Source organism: Zophobas morio, unplaced genomic scaffold (assembly GCF_036711695.1).
Source record: "Zophobas morio isolate AGI-343-1 ecotype UQ-CSIRO unplaced genomic scaffold, CSIRO_AGI_Zmor_V1 ptg000048l, whole genome shotgun sequence".
In the NCBI taxonomy this organism is placed as follows: domain Eukaryota; kingdom Metazoa; phylum Arthropoda; class Insecta; order Coleoptera; family Tenebrionidae; genus Zophobas; species Zophobas morio.
The window spans coordinates 219,866-241,829 of record NW_026972153.1 but is presented as its reverse complement, the minus strand read 5'-3'; the positions used below and the strand labels follow the sequence as shown (position 1 = coordinate 241,829).

General features: G+C 29.5%; 1 protein-coding gene across 3 annotated transcripts; it reads right to left on the bottom strand.

The window, feature by feature from the left end:
- Window positions 1–4,100: 4,100 nt before the first annotated feature.
- LOC135142517 (G patch domain-containing protein 11-like) lies at window positions 4,101–9,919 on the bottom strand. Of its 3 annotated transcripts, XM_064074234.1 has the most exons (12): window positions 9,875–9,919; window positions 9,676–9,730; window positions 9,460–9,596; window positions 8,799–8,933; window positions 7,767–7,834; window positions 7,522–7,669; window positions 7,339–7,402; window positions 5,375–5,417; window positions 5,284–5,318; window positions 5,156–5,195; window positions 4,955–5,011; window positions 4,101–4,183 (listed from the first exon to the last, which is right to left on the bottom strand). In XM_064074234.1, the coding sequence occupies exons 3-12, from the start codon at window positions 9,564–9,566 to the stop codon at window positions 4,137–4,139; spliced, it is 744 nt and encodes a 247-aa protein (XP_063930304.1). In that variant the 5' UTR covers window positions 9,567–9,596; window positions 9,676–9,730; window positions 9,875–9,919; the 3' UTR covers window positions 4,101–4,136. The 3 variants fall into 3 exon arrangements, with proteins under 3 accessions (XP_063930304.1, XP_063930306.1, XP_063930307.1); XM_064074236.1 differs by lacking the exon at window positions 5,156–5,195; XM_064074237.1 differs by lacking the exon at window positions 8,799–8,933.
- Window positions 9,920–21,964: the final 12,045 nt, after the last annotated feature.

Below are 21,964 nucleotides of genomic sequence, written 5' to 3'. Positions count from 1 at the left end.
CGACACCCCATTCACGGACGATCTCAGTGTAAAACCTGTCTTCTAAAGACATTTTAACCATTTTCTTTATCGATTGAAAGTTTACGCACTATTAAGTTAAGGCCTCTAAATAAGCTATCCTTTATAATCACTCAAACGCTTTAAAAAAAAACCCTTATGTTGGAATGATAGTAAAATTTCTCATAATTGAAACAAATTTGTACGTGTCCCTCTATGCAAAATTGTTTCAGTGGATACTTAAAATTAAAAAGCGATAAAGACTTAAGAAATTAATTCCTCTAATACAAACTACATTAAATAGATCTTAATCTAAGTTATATATATATATAAATATAAGGGATACATATAATCAATTATTAATTAAAGCGTTATAGAATCTTTACGTAAAAATTTAAAACAGAAAATATTTTTGACGATAACGTATAAGACAAGTAAATATTAGGCATCTTTGCTGAGGTCAGTTACATAAAAAGTTCCCACTGAAAAAGGTGATAAATAAACTAACATCTAAGCAAAGGCCTGTGGTTCTTAAGGGACCAGAAAAATATGTTAAGCAATGCGTAAAATGAAAATCTATATTAAGGGCTTTAGTCAGAGTGTAAGCCATCGTAGACTATGCTACCTGTGGCCTTGTCAATATCCAATTTGCTCAACAAAAAAAATGAGTATTACCACAACTGTTCTGAAGGGGTTAGTTGTTTATAGGAGTACAAATTTTGACTGATAAATAAAATGAAATGGAGCGAAGATCACCTTAGTCGTTTGCAAAAAAAAAACTGCAGTTTTTTGTTTTTTTTTTTTGCAATTATGTTGGAAGCAGTCAGTTAAATTTTAAAGAAATTTTTTACTAGATAAATTTACTTAAGCTTAAGACGATTCACAAAAAAGTTTAAAACAGAATATATGTGCAGAGTTTATTGTTTTTGCAGAAGGAGGCTAGTCTTCGAGGCTATATAAAAATAACAGTGATCTTCTGAAACACAAGGCTAATACGAGTGCCATTCTGTTGGGGTTGATACCTTAAGAAATAATTACCAGTCCCCTTAAGGCTATCGTTAACTTTTTGGCGTAGTGTGAAAAATCTAACACGTTTTAAGTAGAGAGTAAAAGGATGGGGGCGTCGTGAGGTTTCTGTTAAAGTGCTTGACTGTATTAGGTAAATCAAGATCTTCAATATTGAAGTGAATGTGTAACTGTATAAGATAAAAGAGCCTTAGGAGGAACAAATTATTAATATTAATTTTTTGCTGGTTAGGCTATATAACATTCGGAAAGTTACGTGTATGTTGAGACCCCACATAAAGAATAACTAAATAAAGAAAATAAGAGACCGGATACTGTCAACAAACGTTTAGAAATCGCTTATAAACGAGATTGTTTATTCCTTAATTACATGTACTTTCTTTGCCCCCGTTGTCGAAATTAATAGGTTTTCACCCAACTTTGGCCCCATATTGGAAGTCTTCGCCCGATATTCCTCCGCTGGCTATCAGATTCTCTGAAGGCCCCTTGAACTTCTTTTGGAGAACACGTGCTGGTGTGGCAATAGCACCCCAACTTCTTTCGGTGTAGAACTGGAAATACAGATTAAGTACTTTAAAGCGCTTATTCCTTAGTATGACACCGTTAAACAAAGTCATAGTTTAACATAGGAAAATTTTTTATACCTTTCGATTTTAATTGATTATTTTAACATAGAATTGGTAAAATTTTTATGATATAGTACTTAAAATGTCCATAAATTTAACAAAGAAAGGGTAAAGAAGAATGTCAAGCATAGTAAGTTGTTCATGTAAGGGCGGAGAAATTACTTGGTTATTTTTATTTTTTAATACAGTTAACGTTATAACTGAGGTATAACCTTCTTATCGGTTATATAGTACTTCATTGAGCTTTATCTCGCTAATGTCTACTTGAATCTTTCTTAATATTCCGTGTACGCTATACTGAGCTTGTAAAAAGCATTGAAACTAATAGTATATATAATTATTTTAATAAAATACATTTGTACAGTATAATTTTTTTATTTTCATAATTGTGTTTTGCTATGGGCTTTCTTGTGTTAATATTGTTTTACTTTGAAGTGACCCTTATTTTAAAACCTACACATTTTAATTTGTCTACTTTTTGAAAAGTAAGTAGGCAGAACAGATATATAAGAAAATTACCTGCTTAAATTTTTTTTATATTTAAGATAAATAAATTTAATAAGTATATGCAACCATTTTTAATAGCCAAGATAGTCCTTTTAGTCATCCATCTTTGTAGTTAGTATAGGTCACTAAAGTTAAAGTTTATACTAGTGCGACGTTGAGCGTAACAGGTTGGAAATATTATGTATTTTATAATACTGTTAATATTAATAAATATATAAAGCTATTAGCTATAATAACAAGTTTTTTTAAAGGTATAAATAACTATATCTTTATGGAAATTTATAATTTATATTAAACATATACTTTTCATCAAGTCAAGTTTAAAAAAAAGAAATACTTTGCCACTTAATTGTTTAGTTTACCAATTTATTTTATATAAAATGTTAAAATAAACTGTAGAAGTTAATGAAAGATAGTTATAATAGGCAGCTTAAAAACTAAATACCATTTTCAGCTTTATCACTAAAATGTAAAATATAGAAGTTAAGCAGAGTTAGTGTCATAGGGTCAGTTTAAATCAAGATGCTATATTTCAGCTTGGTTGGTAATCATATCTTACAACTGCTGTTAATGAACGATTAATTTTAAGACCTACTTTTGAACTGATGTCTTAGCTATAAAGTTTAAGAAAATTGTTAGTAATTGAGGTTTAAAGTTTTTCATCCGATGTTTTCTTAATAATCAGGCTTAAGTTGCAATAGTTTTACAAGAAATTAATTTAAACGACTAACTTTTGAAGATTTTATCATACTTCACTTAGATAACTATATAATATAGGTCCTGAATGATATCTGAAGAAGTAGTCTTTATTACCCGCTAGATCGCTACTATATTATGTAATTCAACGATACAAAACTAGCAAATAAAGAAGCGTAAACACAGCTTTAAGATGAGAAAATAAATAAAGAAAATCACATTTATTTTATGTTTACATATAGCTAAGACTTTAGCTTTTTCCTTTTAATAAATAATAATTCCCTATTATATATGTAACTTTACTTAAGGAAATATAACTAAAAGATAGTTTTTAGATCTGACTTATTTATGTAGCAAATTAACATACGGCGTAAGTTTTTAGCTTCAAAAATAACTTCATTATCTGACTTCAGATTTTTAAATTGATATTATATATAAACATATGTAATCGTTTACGGCAACTTGAAATGAGCATTCTATTAACCTTTTTCTATTACCAACTTATAGAAAGCAACATTGTTTTTGAAAGGCGCTAAGCGATTATAGAACTAAACTCAATTTTATACTTTAAACAAGAAATTTTAAATAAAAGTCCCTATATAAAAATATTAAGTCAAGAATCTTACTGTGTTTTAGTTAAACTTAAACTTAATTGTTATTTAGGCATTAAATAACACTATTTTCACAATCGTTTTTTTAATTCTAGTGCACAGATTAATTAATAGTACACAACACACTCATAAAGAAAGTACTTAGGTACTTATATATATATGCTCTTATAACGAATCCTATTAGCAAACAAATCCTACACTGCACAAATTGTTACTAATTTCAATATTTTATGAATGCTCAGTACTTGCGTTATTTTTACAAATAATCCTAATTCTTTTTAAAAGCAATGTATAATTTTATGTTCCATAATTTTTCCTTTATACAATGAACTAAATCTATTGCCTTTAAGTAAGTTGACTGCCCATTTTTCAAAGTCACCAACACTTCCGGACGATTTTTCTATACTTAAAATACTATAGCTTATAGATGTACTACAGTAATGTTAAACGTCTTAAAAGTTGCAAAGATTATAAAATTGCAGTAATATCAGCATTGCGGATGATTTTGTTAACAGAAAGCCATAAATAGGAATTAATAAAAGCTAAAGTATATTATTACAAATGGATTATTTTAAAATTTTTAAAGAACTATATATACAATTATTAATATATATATTATAAACTTTATTAATGAATATTCCAACGGGTCAAGAATTTTATTAATAGAGATTGTTTATAGTTCTCCGTGCGACTCTGCATCGTCCCCAGGACAATTGCTGGCTGTTATTTATATGTAAAAATATAAAACTTTTAGGCTTATAAAACCTGTAAAATTGAAAATTTTGGTACATCGACTTTAAAAAAAAGTTCTCAGTATTTATACATAAGTTTTTTCTTGATAAAATCTTTTAAAGTTAGTGAAGTCGGTTACGCTAAAAAATATTGCTCAAAAAGGTCTTAAGTTGAATGATTTAAATTACCCCAAACTAATTTTTTAATAAAATAAATAATCAAAATGTCTTCTGTAACGGTTTATACTGCAAAATTATTAAAGTGAAGTAGCATGCAGAGTGCGATGTACTCCCAGCAGATTAATAATTTATTAAAGTGTTGGTGTCTTTAAATTTTTAAATTTACTTATATTATATACTTTATTTTATATAATTATTTTTAAAAACTTTAAGCCTACAAATTCAAAGGTTGTAAAAAATTTAAAAGAGCCCAAGGTTTTTATAGAGGTTTGAAAAAGGCAATATGTCTAAAGCTATTTTTTTGGAATACAAAAATTGAATTGAATTTTTTAAAATATAATGTTACTCAATATTAAGTTTTTAAGTTTAGAACAAATTTTTGTCCCTTAACTGCTATAATTTCAACAGAACTTTTACATAGTAACATTTTTTCATTTATATATCACTGTAATAAAAGGCCACTAACTATTTTCGAAATTATAAAATGTGCCTTTTAATAAATGACGTTATTAAAAAAAATTAGCTTCATACAGGTTAACAGTTTACATATATAATTAAATTAAATAACTACAAAAGAGACCTAAATCTTCTGCATTGGTAAAACGATGACCACACCAGCAACAGTAAAAATATTTTCCTAGGTAGTTATTATAAAAAGTTATGTGAAATTAAAAAAAAATCTGGCCTTTTTTATAAAAAAGTATATCTTTAGATTAAAACACGTATTATTAATTGTTAGTAACTGAAATTTTAAAAAAAAGGGAAGTCTTCTTTATAATACCTCTTAAGTACTTCGTTATTTCCTTTAATAAATTAATATTCTATATAAAAATATAGATTTTATTTTAATTCAAATTACATATTATCTGGTTAAAAGATTAGATTGATAATAATAATGTTAAGTAATACCTTCACCTCTTTTTCCTCTTCACTAATAATATCCTCTAAATAGTTTTTTTTTGTTGTGTCAAGAGAAAGGAAATAAAAAAAAACTATAGACCTTCAAGTTCAGGTTTATTCCATAAAGGGTTGTCGACAATTCCCTAAGGATTTTAATAGTTAGCGTTTTCTAATAATACAAAGTTATCAATTAAAAACATCCAAAAATATGGTTTGATAATTTTAAATAATACAAAATAGCTGACTTAAAATCAAACATTCTAAGAGTAAAATTCTTTAAAAAAGTAACATAACCAATCCTTCATTGGTTTTTTTTTAACAAATGGTTTCTCTAAGGGACCCGACCTACATCCTTCTTGGTTTGGGAAGGTAATATCCTCAGAAGATAGAAAAATAAGAAGTCTAGCTATTTAACTTTTCTGCATTATAACTTATTATTTGTACGTTTTACCTTTTTTTGTTAAGCCTGAAGTCGTGCAATAAAATTAATATTATCTTATATTATAAAAATGCCCTATTAAGTTTCGAATAAACCAGTAAGTCTACAAAAAGGTTGTTACAAGCTTTATTAGTAGTCTCGCTACACTACCAGTGAACTAAAACTGCTGTTAAGATAAGGGTCACCTTAAAAAAAAGACAACTTTAACAGTGCCTTCAAAAATAATTCGTAATTTTATATAAATTGGAAACCTCGCGCTTTAATATTACATTTAAACTCAACTAAAAAAATTTTTTTTAGAAGGATAATCCCCCATTAAGTATTTAAACAGTTTAGATGGGTAATTCTAGGCAGAGCGCAAGTATTAGGAAAAATGAAAGTCTGCTAAGCCCCCAAAGAATTCACTATATAGAAATAAAAAAGAACAAGCTGAATACGACTCTTACGATAAAGGAATCACCTCAAAATTTAAAAATATAAATGCGAATGCTATTCCAGGTTGTCTTTATAAAATTTACTAAGTGCTTTAGTACCACACAATATACACTGCAACCACGAATATATTACTTCTACTCCAATCCCTTAATAAAATTAATTTATTAATAAAAAAAATTTCTTTATTAATACGTTCTTTTTAGGGATAAAGTAAATTCATAATATCAAAAACGTAGATATGCACTTATTACTTAGATTATAGTCACCTCTTTTTTTTAAAAAAAAACTTTTATTAAAGATACAAAGTAAAAATAATATTTGTGCGTTTGCAAGTTTTATATATAACCAGGTAAATGGATTAAGTATCATTACTCGCCTCTTAAGGCGAGAAATTTATTGCACGGTGGGTACGGTCATTTTTGCTAAATACTATTAACTTCGAATTTTTAGAGCTCACTGAATTTATTTTTTTTCCAAGTAGAGTTTAAAAAAGATTTTTTACTAGTCGCTTATTAAATAGGTAGTTCTGCTGACTCCTCTTATCGGGTAGTAGCAAGAATATTATAATTATTGTTGGTCTCCGGCCTCCTGAATTTACTAACTACTTGTTTTATAGGACATTCTTTCTTATAACGATAGGGAAATCCTACATTATTAACAAAACTTTGTTAGCCAACTACCTAAACTTATAATAAGTTTCAAAAAATTCATATTTCTACAATTTTTTTAGCTAAATTGTTCCACGAAACCTAAAACAAGTGAGCCCTTTAAAAAAATCGTTATAAAAGCTGTGTTGCCCCACCGCAAAATCTACTCGTAAATAGCTATAACTAAAAAGCTTTAAGAAATTTATTTACACTCTTAACAGCCAAAGAGTTTTCACTTAACTAAGAGAATTTTTTAACAATAAATTCGCATGAATAGCAAGAAATGCCTCGATGAAGGGTTGTAACTAGGTTTATTTAAAAAGAGGGGGGGATGCGCTGAAATTAAAAGTTACTGACCTTTTTAATTTCATTAAATCGGTTTTGAATAAATTATAGCAACTGATAAATTAAAAAAGTAATTAGTTGATTACATATTATTCATATATAAAAAAGTTATAACAAACTAATATATAGGTTCAACAAAATAGTTACTATAAGTAAATAGTTAACCATTATGGCAAATATTAATATAAATATATAAACATTTTCTTTATCTAAAGTTTCACAAGCAAATTCACTCATTTTCAAATAACGCTGAACAGATCTTCTACTTGTAAAAAAATAGTTAACAATAATTAGTACATAAAACTATTTATAATAACTTCATAGCTCGTAATAATAAGAAATTTAGTAACTTACTATTATTATAATTAAGTAACCATATACCTTTTTATTAACGTTAAGTTTTTATTTTTAAATAAAACTTTTATCTCTTCATTCTTTTGTTCTTTCTTTTCAAGTATTTGTCTTTCCAAAAATATCTTTTCCTCTTGTTTTTTTTGTTCATATTCTTTTAATCCCAAACCTTCTCTACCTAATAATTATCATTAACTACATAATAAAAAAGTAAGGCGATTCCTTATAGAATAAAATTTTAGTTTTAAAATTTAGTTGTTTCGATAATTTCTTACCAAACAGAAGAAAAGGAGCAATCGGCTCTTTAATGCCTTCACGCCGTTTTCCTATCCCTTCACCAATTCTGAAAAGTTAATTATTATAAGTATAGGCATAAAAAATATTACTATTATTTAAGTTTCCAAGAAATACACTATTTACTAAACGAGACTTATAAAATATAATCATAAGCACAAAAAAATATTATTATAAAAAAAAAGAAATAAAGCAGTCAAAAGGTTAAAAGCTTAACAAATTTAAAAATAAAATTATTGAAAATTAAAATTAATCGTTATTAGTGAGAGTGTGAAGTAAATTTAAAAGTTTGTTTTTCTTTATTATTATTTTTATACTTACCAAATCCTATAAAATATTTAACATAACTGATAGACGAATTAGAGAAAATGGATAAAATCTTAGCAAGTGCGCTTAGCTTCAAAGCAAGTATAAAAAGTTTTTACGATAATGAAAAAAAATGAAATTAAAATTTATAATAGAAATAAGTTTTCACTTCAACTTTGAAAAATTAAAAAAGCTTAAAATTTACAAATATTTTAAAAAATATACTAAATTAAAAGTACGGTTTTTCGACCTTTTAGTAATTACTTTCTATTAGAAAAATCTTCTGCTAATTTAGTATTTCAGTTGTTTACAATTTATTTGAAATTTATATATAAAAGCAAGGAGTTTCTCAACCGAAATATTAGTATAAATGCACTGTATTTAAAATTTTTAATATTATGTTAAAAATACACCGATGAAATGCAAAGTGGTTAAATAAACTTGCAGGAGGTAAACCATTACTAAGGAATTAATTCTCTATGAGCGTTAATTACAAATAATAACTTTAAAATTTTCAATAGTATTGAAGAATTAACTATATAAAATGTTATTATAATGATAGCACCAAAGAATAATTCAAACCTAAAAAAATATATTTAGACGAAAATTTATGGGCGCCAGTAACATTTAAATAAATATATTAAGCTTGTAAAATAAGTTTTGATTTCTAAAATAATAATAATAGTAACAGTAATAAGAGTGAATACTTATAGCCCATTTTCTCCATAAGTTCGAAGCCTTTATTATCAGCTGCTATTGGAGATGCAGAGATAATTGCAGAAACATTTTTTATATTTTTCTTTTTTTTATCTATCTTAGAGTTCTTTATACGAGTAACTTCTCTAAATTAGAAAAAATCTTTAAGAAAGATATTGACTTTTTAAAAAATTTTAAAAAATGTGTAACTTTATTAAAAAAAACCGTTCAGAAAATCGACTTCCGCTCAAAAACTTTACTACATAAGTTAAAAACTTCATGTTAAACTTAAATTTAAAAAATATATATACAGCTTATAAAAGCTAATAATATTATTTTACTTTAGCGAAAAAAGTTTTTAAAGTAAAAAGTTAATTAACTACGAACAGGAGAGAATAAAACAATATAATAAAGATTTACAAGATTTGCTATATACTTGACAGTAATTTGCTAATATTCAATAAAGTAGGTACTATGAAGTTATTAATTTTGAAAAATACTTTTACTTTATAGTATACTAGTAATTAAAAAGTTAAATAAACTTTTAGAAATTAACAATAAACTTCCTATAGGCAAATTATAAAAAGTAAATCAGTTAAAAGTATAGCTAAATAGATTCTGAATAAGTTAACGTTTTTTAACCTCTATTTAAATATATATAATAAAGTATACTTAGTTTTATTATTTTTTAGAGATTTTAATTTTAAATTAGTTGACTCTTTTTCTGCTTGTAACAAGAAGAAGTCTGATAAATAATCCTCCTCCTCAGATTCTGACATTTCGAAAGAAGTCAAACACCATGGTCTAAACTTTTAAACAATATTATTTAATTTTTTTAGTATAAAATATACATGAATTATTATAATAGAAAAGATAGTATATAATAACTTTATGTAGTATCCTTAACGTTGAGTCTTCCGTCAGAACTGATTTAAACTATATACTTAATTTTAAGTCAAAGATTATTGTTTGTAAACTAAATTACTTCTCTTCTAAGTTATAACAAGAGTTTAATGAATTGTAAAATATTTAATATGGAAATTGTACTTATAAATAAGACAATAGTAAAAGAAAAATTTAATGTTACCCGTCTCGAAGTTTATGTTAATAGGAAAAAAAAGTTATCCTGAAACCTCCCCTCTCGCGGTACTGCGCGAGTATCGATGCATTTTTACTGTAGTTTTTATAACTTTTATTACTTATTATTTGTAGGCCTCCATCTTTGTTTACGATATTTCTGTATAGATTAAATAATATGCAAGACTCGAAAAAAGTTAATTCACCATATTTTCATTATGGTTTAAACGTTAGAACTACGTTTTACACATCGCTTTTGCCTACCATGTAATTACTTTAAAGTTATTGCTTTGTACTAAGAAGCGCTAATAATTTTTATTTTTAAGGATTATGAAAAGCATTTTCGTTTCCCATCTACAAAAAAAAATGTACTGCTTATGCTTAATACTTGAAAGTATTAAATATTTGTCCTTCTTAGGTTTAATAAATATTTAAGGTTGTTTACTTTAAACTACAAAATAAGCTAAAAGTATTAACGACTAAATATTTAGTTAACTGACAAATTTAGAGGAAGAATATTAAATTTTTACATGGACAACTTGATAAACATTCATCCCTCCTTATTATAGAAGCAGTGAGTGCGATACTATTTTTAAACTATAAATATGTTCATAATGATTTGATATATGACACGTTACCTGAAAAGTTCCGGGCTAATCCACAGATGCCCTCTAAACAAAATCCATACCTTTCTTAGTTAGTCAATATTTGGTAACATTTCTTTCATAAATTATTAAAATATGAAATTTTAAGTGACTTAAACTTTGTTATTTCAAAGCAATGTGAAAAAACGAATTACGTGTATTGATTAAGAACTGTTTTTTTAAATGGACAAAAATACCGGTTAAGCTCAGCAATCTCTTGAAAAGTATAGTAAGGTCTCTGCTTCGTCGAAACAACGATTTGCCCGTGGTTTGCTGAGTTTACGGGGCAGCACAGGCAAAAGCGATGCTATGTGAGCTGGAGATACTAATAAAGCAGTTACTCCATAAGTACTAAAACAGTTCACAAAAATGTCGATAATGAATCGTAAAGGGTATTTCATGAGTTAGCTGACAACGCAAAAATATCTATGGAACGTGTAAGCTATAATTTGCACCAACATAAGGGCATGAATACCGACTTTGCTCTTAGTAGAGTAAAATTAACAACGTATTAATAATTCGGAACACCTTTTTAAAGTTGATTAAGTTTTTTTCTACAATATGTAACAATGGATGAAACCTGGATCCATCACTAAACTCCACATCGACAGTCAGCTGGGGAAAAAAGTGTGAAAATCGCTTAAAGGAACTTAAGATGCAACAGTCTTCAGAAAGGGCTATGGTCTTTGTATTTTAGGGTGTGCACGGTATGAAATTTTATTTGACTACCTTGCAAAAGGAAAACTATGAATTAAGAATATTATTTTATACTCTTGCCTTCGATTAAAGGGGTATTGGCAAATAAAAAACTTCAATGGTGATAAAAATAAGCTCGTTCATCAAGACAATGCATCGTATCAGTGGTTACGATGACTTAACTCCGCACCCACCGTACTTTCCGGATCTGACCCCCAGTAACTATTATTTAATTGCAGACCTCAAAAAATGCTCCAGAGAAAGAGAGTTCGATCACAAACGAGGAAGGTATTGCCTATTTTGGAGGCAATGAGAAATCATTATATTAAAATGGTGTGGATATGTTGAAAAAGCTTTGGATTGGTAGCACCCTCTTAAAGGAGGCTATGCCTGATGTGTAAGGTTAAATTTCGCGAAAAAGAGTTTTGTTTAATTAGTTAGCCCCGATACATTTCAGGGCGACATGTTATATATTCCTAATTATCGTAGTGGTAATGCTTGAAATACCTTTAAAGGATATATCTATATATTTCTTTTAGGACATCCGGTTAGACTATTTTCCTAAGTGTAGGGGCCTATAAATTACCTTATTTTTTTTAATTATCGAGCTTGTAATCTGTTAAGAAGTCCCTAATGTTAACTAGAGATTTTGTTCCCCTTTGACGAGCTCAAACTTTTTTACTGTCCGGTGCTTTATAATAGGAGATAAACAGGATTTGACGGTAGTAAAGACAGAAACAACGTATAGTAGAGTAGCTTAGCTTTAAATTACCTATCTTATATATTTCACAACTTTCGACCGCAGTATTTGGTTTTAAAAACTAGTTTAAGCCCTCGGAACACCACAGTAAACTATTTCATTGATAATCAGAATATTTAAATTAGCTATAAAAAATTTTTTATTTCCGAACATTGTTATTGCTTCCTGTCATAAAATCACAGTTGCAAGCTATGTTATTATCAAAAAGTTTACTATTAACCGCTGTATAAACAATTATGTTTAAAACCCTTTACCTAATGTGTTAAATAGTAAAGCCCTCGCAGATAACCGCAAAGTTATTGTTGTAACTGTCATGCATGGGGATAAGAAAACTTTTAATGGTTAAGACTGCACGGCCACTTCCATAAAAAACCTACTGGTGCTGTTTTAAAAAATAAAAATGTAGTAATTGAACTTTTATGGCTTTAACCCTTAAAAAATTAAAATCGGTGGTAAACCTGACCTCATTTTTTTACTTGAATACAACTATAGTATATAAGACAAACTATACAATTTAAAACAAATGGACTTCTAAAAACAAACTTTGTTTTCTCAAGAGCTTGTTAAAAAAATATAAATACCTTTTTAGTTAAAAATATTGTAACGATCAATAGAAATGCTGAAAAATTTTATAAAAAAATTTGTGAAATCTTTTGAGCGAAGAGGAAATTACGTTTTTAATTTGTGGAGGAAAGCAAAAGGCTCCATTTCTCGCGCTTTCGGTTTTCATTTGATTGCATCTTTAACTACAAGAAGCTGTATAAATAATGCAAGTTGAGAGAAGAAAAGTATATATATAGTATATAAAGCTTGTTGCGCCTTCTTGTCTTACAAACCGGGTCGATGTCTAGTTCGTTTTAAAACTCTTTGTTTGAATGCTTCAAAAACCCCTACCAGCTTATGCTATTCTGTGGCTCACCTGAAGTACAATATGCTGACCTTCGGTTTCACTTAGGGACCTTTGACTTGTGTGGTCCCTGTTGTTTGTTCTCTATCTCCACTGTTAGTATTTTCCTTGTTTAGCGTGTTATCTGATATCAAGAACTAGAGAATTTGAAAGGAAAACATGGTATTGAGGGAGGACACAGTTGCCTACGTGATATGTTTTGCTGTTGCTGCTCCATGATCCAGCAAGCCTCAGAGTGTGACTACAGAACTAGAGAACTCCTCCGGTCTGCAAAAAACTACCATCGTCAGTCAGCCCTCTAGACCTTAGTTGCTTACTTGTCTTTTTCGTATCATTTTTAAATATAATAAAGCTTTTTTTATCAACGGTTATTATTTATTTAACACAAGTTTTTATAGAAGCTTATCTCATAAAGTAATAACACAGCGTTTTAGACGAGAGTTCAAATTTTTTAAGTTAGATTCGTTTTTACTTATAAAAAAACGTTTGTTATGTAAATATCTCTCTATTAAGCAATATTTCGTTAATTTATTCAGTATTTAATAATAATCAAATACCTTTTAATACCAAACCAAGCAGGATTTAGAGGGTTTCTCAAGCAAAAGACAAGCAGAGTGAATGTAAAATGCAGTATTCTAACAAGTGCCGGGATCAATGTTTGTATAATCTGCCAAGGCTTTCAAAGATAGAAAGCACCTTCAAGTAAAGATCTTTCCTTGGACTACCTTTAGCCCGAGAAAATACTACTTATTTTTTCAATAAGTAACAAGTAAAGCTTTAAAACAAAAAGAAAGTTAAGACACGACTTCCAGAAAAAGTTAGAAACAAAAAAGCATTAAGAATAGAACTAATATACTAGCTACAATAGGAGCAGATAAGAACTTAAATACACAAACAGAAGTTTATTATTAAGTAGGAGTACAGCACCAAACTAAAAAAAATAAGCTCTAGAAGCGTGCAGTTAGTTGCGTAGAATTTAGGGAATACAATTGTCACAACTAATATGAAACCTGCCAACTATTTTAGAGTATAACTAAACCATACGTCTTCTTCATCTGATAAAATCAAAACTGTATATAACTGTAGTTGATATAAAAGTTTAGAATTACGATGTTAAATTTATAGACCAAAAATATTTTTAAAAAACTAATTATTTATCTTAAAAGGAGCATATTGTCGAAGCGGTTTAATATTTTAACTTAGTAAAATGCGTATGATAAAAAAGGTATGTAAAAATTTTTTACACTTAACGAAATCAAAATTATATACTTCCTTTAACAAAGACCCTTGAAAAATTATATTTGTTATGTATTCTCTATTTTAAACGTGCTATATACTCACCCTTGCATGTTTAAGGAAGGTACAACTCGAATATGTTATAGTGTTAAATAAATACCTATTAGCTTTAATTTTTGCCATCCTCCCACAACGCGAAGGTCTCAGTGTAAAGCATCGCTTTGCACGAATTAAAGTGTTCCCATTGACGTGCATCAGCTAGTTTAGTCGCACTTGAAGCGTTAATGTTATTACTGGCAAATCGTAGAACTAGGCATCATATTCGTACGTTATAGTTAGCCGGATATAGTAAACCATACAGGAGTTATGCTCTTATTACGAAGTAGGTACATAATTTTTATTACTAGTTTTATATTTTAATTAATTTTTTATATAATCTTTTTTTTTTTATAATTATTGTTAACATATTTTTTATTATAACTATTTTTTTATTTTCTTCTTTAATTAATTTTATTAGTTTTATAATTTAATTATGCTCTTATTACGAAGTAGGTACATAATTTTTATTACTAGTTTTATATTTTAATTATTTTTTTATATAATCTTCTTTTTTTTATAATTATTGTTAACATATTTTTTATTATAACTATTTTTTATTTTCTTCTTTAGTTGATTTTATTAGTTTTATAATTTAATTATTTTTAAATGAATCACCTTAAACTTCGTCCCTAGCTTTTTTCAAGTGCGACTATCACGCTCAACTCTTGGGGCAGTGATGGCCCATAAATTTTTTAACTTAGGGGCGCCATGGTATTTCAATGTCTTTAAAAGTTTGCGGCGGTAGAGATGCCGTGCGATCCCTGGTGATAAGGTGTTATGCTCTTCGCCTTATTGTCGGCGAGCCCGACAAGATAGTTGTTGATGGTTAGCATAGTATAGTTAAGAGGTAATAAGGACTTCGGTAACGTGTAAACCGCCATATTACCTGCCGTTTAGGCGATTTACTATAGGAAGTGCAGGCCGTTGCGCATTAAGTTCGTGTAATGTCTGAGCAATAGTCATTCGCTTATAACCTACCACTCACGTACCATGTGAGTAAGTTAATCCCATCAGTATAAACAAATATATATGCCTTCACTTTGCTATTATAACACCATATAAAAACTTTAACTGTTTGTTTTTACTGAAGAAAAAAGTATTTGTTTTTATTAATATAAAGCAAGAAATAGTGAGTCTTTAAGACACTATGGCCTCCGGGTTCGGAGTACAAATTCTCTCTACCAACATACTAGTTGATGGCTTTCGGCGGAAATCCAAAAAAAAATATATTTATTTTCTTACGCACTTCCATTCGGATCATTATGCAGGAATTACAAAGAACTGGAGTAAAGGCTTCATATATTGTTCTCAAATTACTTGCGAGTTGTTACAAAAATGTATTGGAGTAGATTTAAAAGTAATAATTTATCTACATATTAACGATTTTAAAAATTACTTTTATTAATAATTTTTAATTAGTTTATAACGCCGTTACAATTATTTGTGAAACATAAAATAGAAGAAGACATATTTGTCACTTTGTAAGTTTCTTACCGAAATATAAATTTTTTTAGTACTTTTTTTTTTAGTAATTAACGACACTTATCATATAACTTAGTTATATACCCTTCCCTTTTAAATTAAAAATGTTTATTTCTTATAATTACATTAATAAAACTATAATTAAGTTTTATTTCCTTTATTTTACGCTTAATTTTTTAGGTGAAGTATTATTTATTAATTAATTTTACATTTCATGTAAGTTTTAAATTTTTTTCTTAGATGGGTTAATAATTTTTACGTCCTATATTAATTTTTTTATTATAATATATTTAAAAAGTTACTCATTTAGATTCCCTGCAAATCATTGTGAAGGTGCAGTACTTCTTTTGTTCGAGTGCAAACAGTAACAATATTAAATAACTATAACCGAATTAACAGCTTTTATATAAATATGAGAAGTCCATTTTAAAAAAAGTTACATTTTTTCATAATCTTATTAATATATTATAACTAATCTAGTTTGAGGCAGACGACACTAACTTCATTTTATAGCAGCTATGAGGAAGCTAAATTCGAAAATATAATACCTATTCAAAAAGATCCTTTTGTCTTTTAGTAATTTTAAAAAAAGCTATACCCGAAAGCGAATACGGCGCTCCGCGGAGCTAGTTTCGTGTTAAAGTTTTAAACCCATACCTTACTCTTCCTCTCATTCCCGCATTTTTAGTTTTTAAACGGGCTATAAAATGAAATGTATTCTCAGTACACCTTATAAAGTAACGCTACTACCATCTTTAGAAGCTTCATGCGATTATATCTGTACAACTTCATTTAGAAAATTTTTTTATAATCTTTTATTAACTATAACCATACAAGATATAAATTACAGTACAGTATAGTTTTTTATCTTTCAATAAACGCTAATAAGAGCACTAATTTTTACCTTTGCATTTAACATTGTGCTTTAAAATCAAAAGTAAATAGTCGTGTTTGATGTTACAAAAAAAAAACCTCAAAACATAGACGCCCAATTTAGTAAGATAAAGATTATTACCAAACTCTGAAACCCTGCAGTCAGCTTGTCAGCTTCTTTAAGATAACAAGTAAAAACAAATATTTTATATTTTTAAAAAGCTGGTGTGTTTCTTTCATTTTTTTCCGCTTTTTTTTTTACTCGCTATTAAGAGAAGATTCTTTATTATTTCTTTAACTTCGTTATGTGCTAGTAGAAATCGAGTCAGGTGTTAACACATACAACTTTTGACTGCAGCTTATAATTCCCATTGCATAGACTGCTTAACTCTGCTCGATATGTTATATATAATCGTGAAGTTTCGAAACCGCAATTCCAGATTAATTTCTTAATGTTTAACCCTTTTGTTTGATAAACTCTTCCCTTAATAGTCAAAGTTTCGCATTTTAAATCATTTTACAGTAATTTAATTTGTGAAAAAGCTAAACTGTTTATACAAATAATACAAATAAGTTTGGTTGAAAAAATAATGTTGTTGTAGCTTAAAAAATAGGTAGGAAATAAAAAGCCTATCGAACAGTTTTTATGGTATACCTAGATAATTTTAACCACTAAATAAGAAGATAAACGATTTTAGTCGTTAGAGATTACTTGTAGTGAGTTTGAAATTTTATCTAGAAGTGTGGGCTATCCTGATGGTTAATTAGGATCCAATGGTAAAGTTGAAGTTACTTGAAGTTATTTAAAGTTGATACCCTAACCCGGTACTCCGGTAACTAGCCAAAGTTAAAGGATGCTTACCCATAAAGCTGATTCTTTATAAAGTCCTTATATGTTAGCTAAAGTCAAGATCATTATGTTATGAGTCGCAGGAGAAGATGCACGATGGTACTACAACAACAGTCGGTCACATAATCTATTTCATTCACATGTACTTCACACTACTTTTCCATGTTTTAATTCTCTCTTGAGTTAGCTGAACCTTGGTAGAGGTCGACAGGTATCAGCTTGAATTCAGATCATTATATATCATTCTTTGAAAGCCATTAGTTATGTACATGTCTTGCACCAATCCTAAGTCCTTCTCAATTATGTATTTGTTAGTTTTTATTTAAAGCAGTTAGCCAGTTGCTTGAACCACTAAGGTCGAGAGAACAGGGTGGCTAATTCACCGATGTTAGTGAACTTTTAATCTAAACCAATTGTTACTAACCTAAATCCACCACTTGATTACTACAAGGCGGTAAAAAGTCTAGATTTCTAATGATTTTAAAAGTAAGAGAACAAAACTATTTGGCTTCTGTTGTTTACCTTTAAAGAGATAGAGTTTTTTACCTTTATTGGCCAGGTATCATTGAGGTTTTTAAATATTATAACTAACTAACATTTTAGAATGCCTGGCAAATTAATGTGCTCTACTGAAGTATAACGGTAAAAAAAAAGTAGTATGTTTGTCCCTATCAGCCCCTTTGGGCAACTTGCAATCAAATTTCTTCAACGACCTCGGCCTTTACTATTCATTCATTGTAAGTTACAAAAGAGGTCGACCGTGAAAGGGAGAAACCTAACTACTTTACGAGTTTTTTTGGTTCTACTTTATAAATTTCCATTAAAGTTAAACCTTAAGCTTCAAACAGATTTATCGGTTCAACTTCAACCAATGTTAAAACAAACCAGGTAAAAACTAATCTAACTAATTAGGATTGTTCTTTGTTGAGTATTATTAGATTTAGTTTTCCTGCTAATCTAAGTTATTCACGATTTGTATTGTTACTGCCTTGGCTTCATGCTTGCTTGTCCGGCTAACTATTTACATATTTTTAGCAGAAAGATATGTAGGAGATATAGAACTAGCTTTTAGCGTAGTTAGTTACTTACACCTCTTAACCGCTTCCTTGTTTTTAACTTAAACTTACTTGCCCATAAGAAGAGGTTTATACTACATCTTCTAGGCAAGTATTATGCTTTCAGGTTCTATTATGCTTGTATGCCTTATGACTGTTGCTTTCCTTGGCTGCACTCTGCCACTCGGGTCGTTATCTTTACGCGGAACCTTCTTAGAATTTCTACCCGTGTTGGGACAAAAATTAGTAAATTGAATTTGAGGGGCATAAGTGTTAGCAGTTCAACTTTTACTGTATTATTAAAACCTTTCATTTCACTTAATTTTTTTACATGAAAACGAAGCTTTTCCCTTACATGTGGTTGAAAGGCACCGTCTATTGGCTGTTATTGGGATTAGCTACTTCTTATAGAACGAGTCGGATTACTAAGGTAGCGCCCTCTAGTATTTCTCCAGAGTTCTAATTTCTCTATATTATGCAATTCTTAGAGTGGTGCGAAATATTGGGTGAGGGGAGGGGGTGGGGGGTGGTTGGGGGTGGGGGGGTGCAAAATCGTTTAATCAATAACCAAACTTTAATAAGCGATAAAGCTTGAAGTAAGAGAGCAATTCCTCTGATACAACTACATTGAAGAGATCTTGACCGAAAATTATACATATGTTAGGGAATCAATATAACCATTTATTAATTTAAGCGTTATAGAATTTTGACGAAAAAATTTAAGGAAAAAAGAAACAATATTGAACGATAGCGTATATACTACGAAAGAGGGGTTGAGAGCAGCAATTGTTATTAATTCACCCTAAAATTTAGTACAGCCACCTATGAGCATTGGGTAGCATTGAAGTTTTCCCAATAAATAGTAATCCACTTTCCTGCAAGGTTGAACCAGCCAATTTTGGTAGCAGTAGCACTAAGACCACTAGCCAAACTTATACTTAGAGTAATAGAAAGTTATAGAACACGTGAATTAAAAGTTGAAAAAAAAAAAAGCTAGAACAAGGGCGAGTTCAATTATCAAACAAGAGATATACGTACTTTTCCAGATTATCAGAGCACATAAGTCACAACTTACGAAAAATACCATAACAAATCAGTTTTTCCTCTTTGGTGTCTTCTCTGATAATTACCCTATTAACTTCTTGATTTCTCCAAAATGTGTTATATTTTTAAAGAGGAAGGTTTAGTTGTTAAGAATTAGTAGAGGAATTAATGTTTAAATGAATCATTTTTCCGAACCTTTGACAGCGTTAAAGTAGTCATTCTACTATGCGCATAAACCTTCATTGTCAGCCTTGTGCACGGGAAGTTTCAAAACGGAATAGCTAAATACTTTTCAACTGCACAAGAATATCTGGTAAGTGTTCGCCAACTTAGTAATTAAATAAAGTAGTCATCTTTGATAGTTTCTAGGAGGGTAGAGCTTATAAAGGGACAAATATAAAAGAGTTATTCATGAGGGTAACGCAGACTATAGAGCTAGAAAAGCATAGGAGACTAAAAGAAGATCATATTAAGGAAAGAAATCAAAGAAATTCTGTCAAGAGTATTTAATAAAAAAGGGTGGTCCCTGTCCGGAAGAAATCTCTAGGGGAGCAAGATTCTACTAAACAGCCGTTGTAGGGGCATATCCGCTAAAATCATAGTTATCTTAACTTATTATGTTTGGAAAGTGTAAAATAATTTGAAAATACATCAACTAAACGGCCTCAAGATAAAGTAAGAAAAAACACGCTAGCAAAAGGAAGAAGCAAAAGATGATATATGAATTTATTTGAGCTTCACGAGAAATTCATATACTAGTATTGTGCCTGTATCAGGACACAAGATTAATCATCATTATGAAAGTTTTTTTGTAGCAATTATTTTTCTATGTTAATTATTATCTAACATACACACCTAACTTTCATAGTACAATTTAGATACACAAGTGAAAGCTTGCGTGAAGAAAATTACTTTAGGGGAGGTTATATTTTGTTAGAACATAGGTAAGCTAGATGGTCTTAGTTTTAAGCTTTCCTGGGATGAATTTCACGGATGACAGTGTTTCGTTTTTTCATGAGGCTCTGGGTTATTGCAAACCCGAATTGCTCAGGTTACTGTCCGCTAAGATTGGCACAACGTCATTTAAGTCTAAGACCTTTTTAAAGAGGGCTTCCACCAGTATGGTCTCTTTAGTGGTTTCACAGGTGACCATGAGCTTTGCTTCCACTGTAGACAGAGCTGTATTTTTCTGTAAAACTGGTTCCAGGTCATCGGCGCATCATTAAGCGGAAAGAGGCAACCCGTGGTGCTGCGACAGTTTGCTTTCAAATACCATAATCACTATCGTTGTATCCTTCTAGGTTAAAGTATCCAGCTTCTTATAATATAACTATAATACTTGGTCTCAATTAAATGACTCACTATGTTTCTGGCTGACAACCAATAAGACTTAGAAGAGCTGCTGGGCTTTCTAGCTAATTTTCCAACTGCTAGAGATATAATAGGTTTTAGTTACAGTAGCTGAGTAAAGAGTTAATTAGCTCTCTGTTTGGCAGGTAGGCTAGTGCTTCACTTGACATGTTTTCTTCGGTTAAGGTATTGTTTTTAAGGTTTTGCGTCATTTCTTGTTAAATATTGTTATGACGGCATTAAAATATTTTTTTTGATTAAAAATAATTACATCGTCATTTTGAACTACGTTCATTCCTAAAACCTAAGATGTTGTCGTGTTTGAAGCATCCTTAAGATATTACTTTGTGCTACGGGCTTTGTTCTTACAGGTAACTCAACAGTCATCAACACAAAATATAAGCAAAATACGCCTTCCGTGTCTTTTTATAACGTATAAACAAGAATTGTTGTGACATTGACAAAAGTCAAACTGAACCAAGTCGTTGTATATGGTTACAATCCATTTCATGTGGACTTGTTTTAACCCGGGAAAAGATTTAAGCAATCTAACAAAATTTAATTTTTGTCAACTTCTGCCCCTTGCGGGGCTTTCATATAAATTTCTTCCTTTAATGTAGGAATAGGGAGTGCACCGTCTGCGTCAAACTGTAGTATCTCAATCGCCATAGAAGCAACAAACCAGATGAAAAGTCACCCAGCTTTTAACTCCGCAACAGAGCTAAAGGTTTCTAAATAATCTTTTCCATATCTAGAGTAAAACCTTTAGCACCATTTTCAGGCTTAATATTTATTGACACTGCTGTTAAAGTTGCTTTCAACTTAAAAACCCGCTTGCAACCCACTCTTCTTTTACCTTTTAGTAATACGGCTGGCATCCAGGTGCAATTTTTGGAATCATAAAAAAATTCCTTATTAATAGCATGCAACCACTATAACTTGTAGTCGCTATTTATTGCTTCTATAAGGGCCCTTGGCGATTGCAAGGTCGCACGCACTAGGTGTTGGGGCTGGAGTTAACAGGGCGGTGCCAAAAGATATAGAAGGTTTAGTTGGTGCACGATCCTCACCAGCTCTGGTGCGTTTACCAATATTGAATCCATC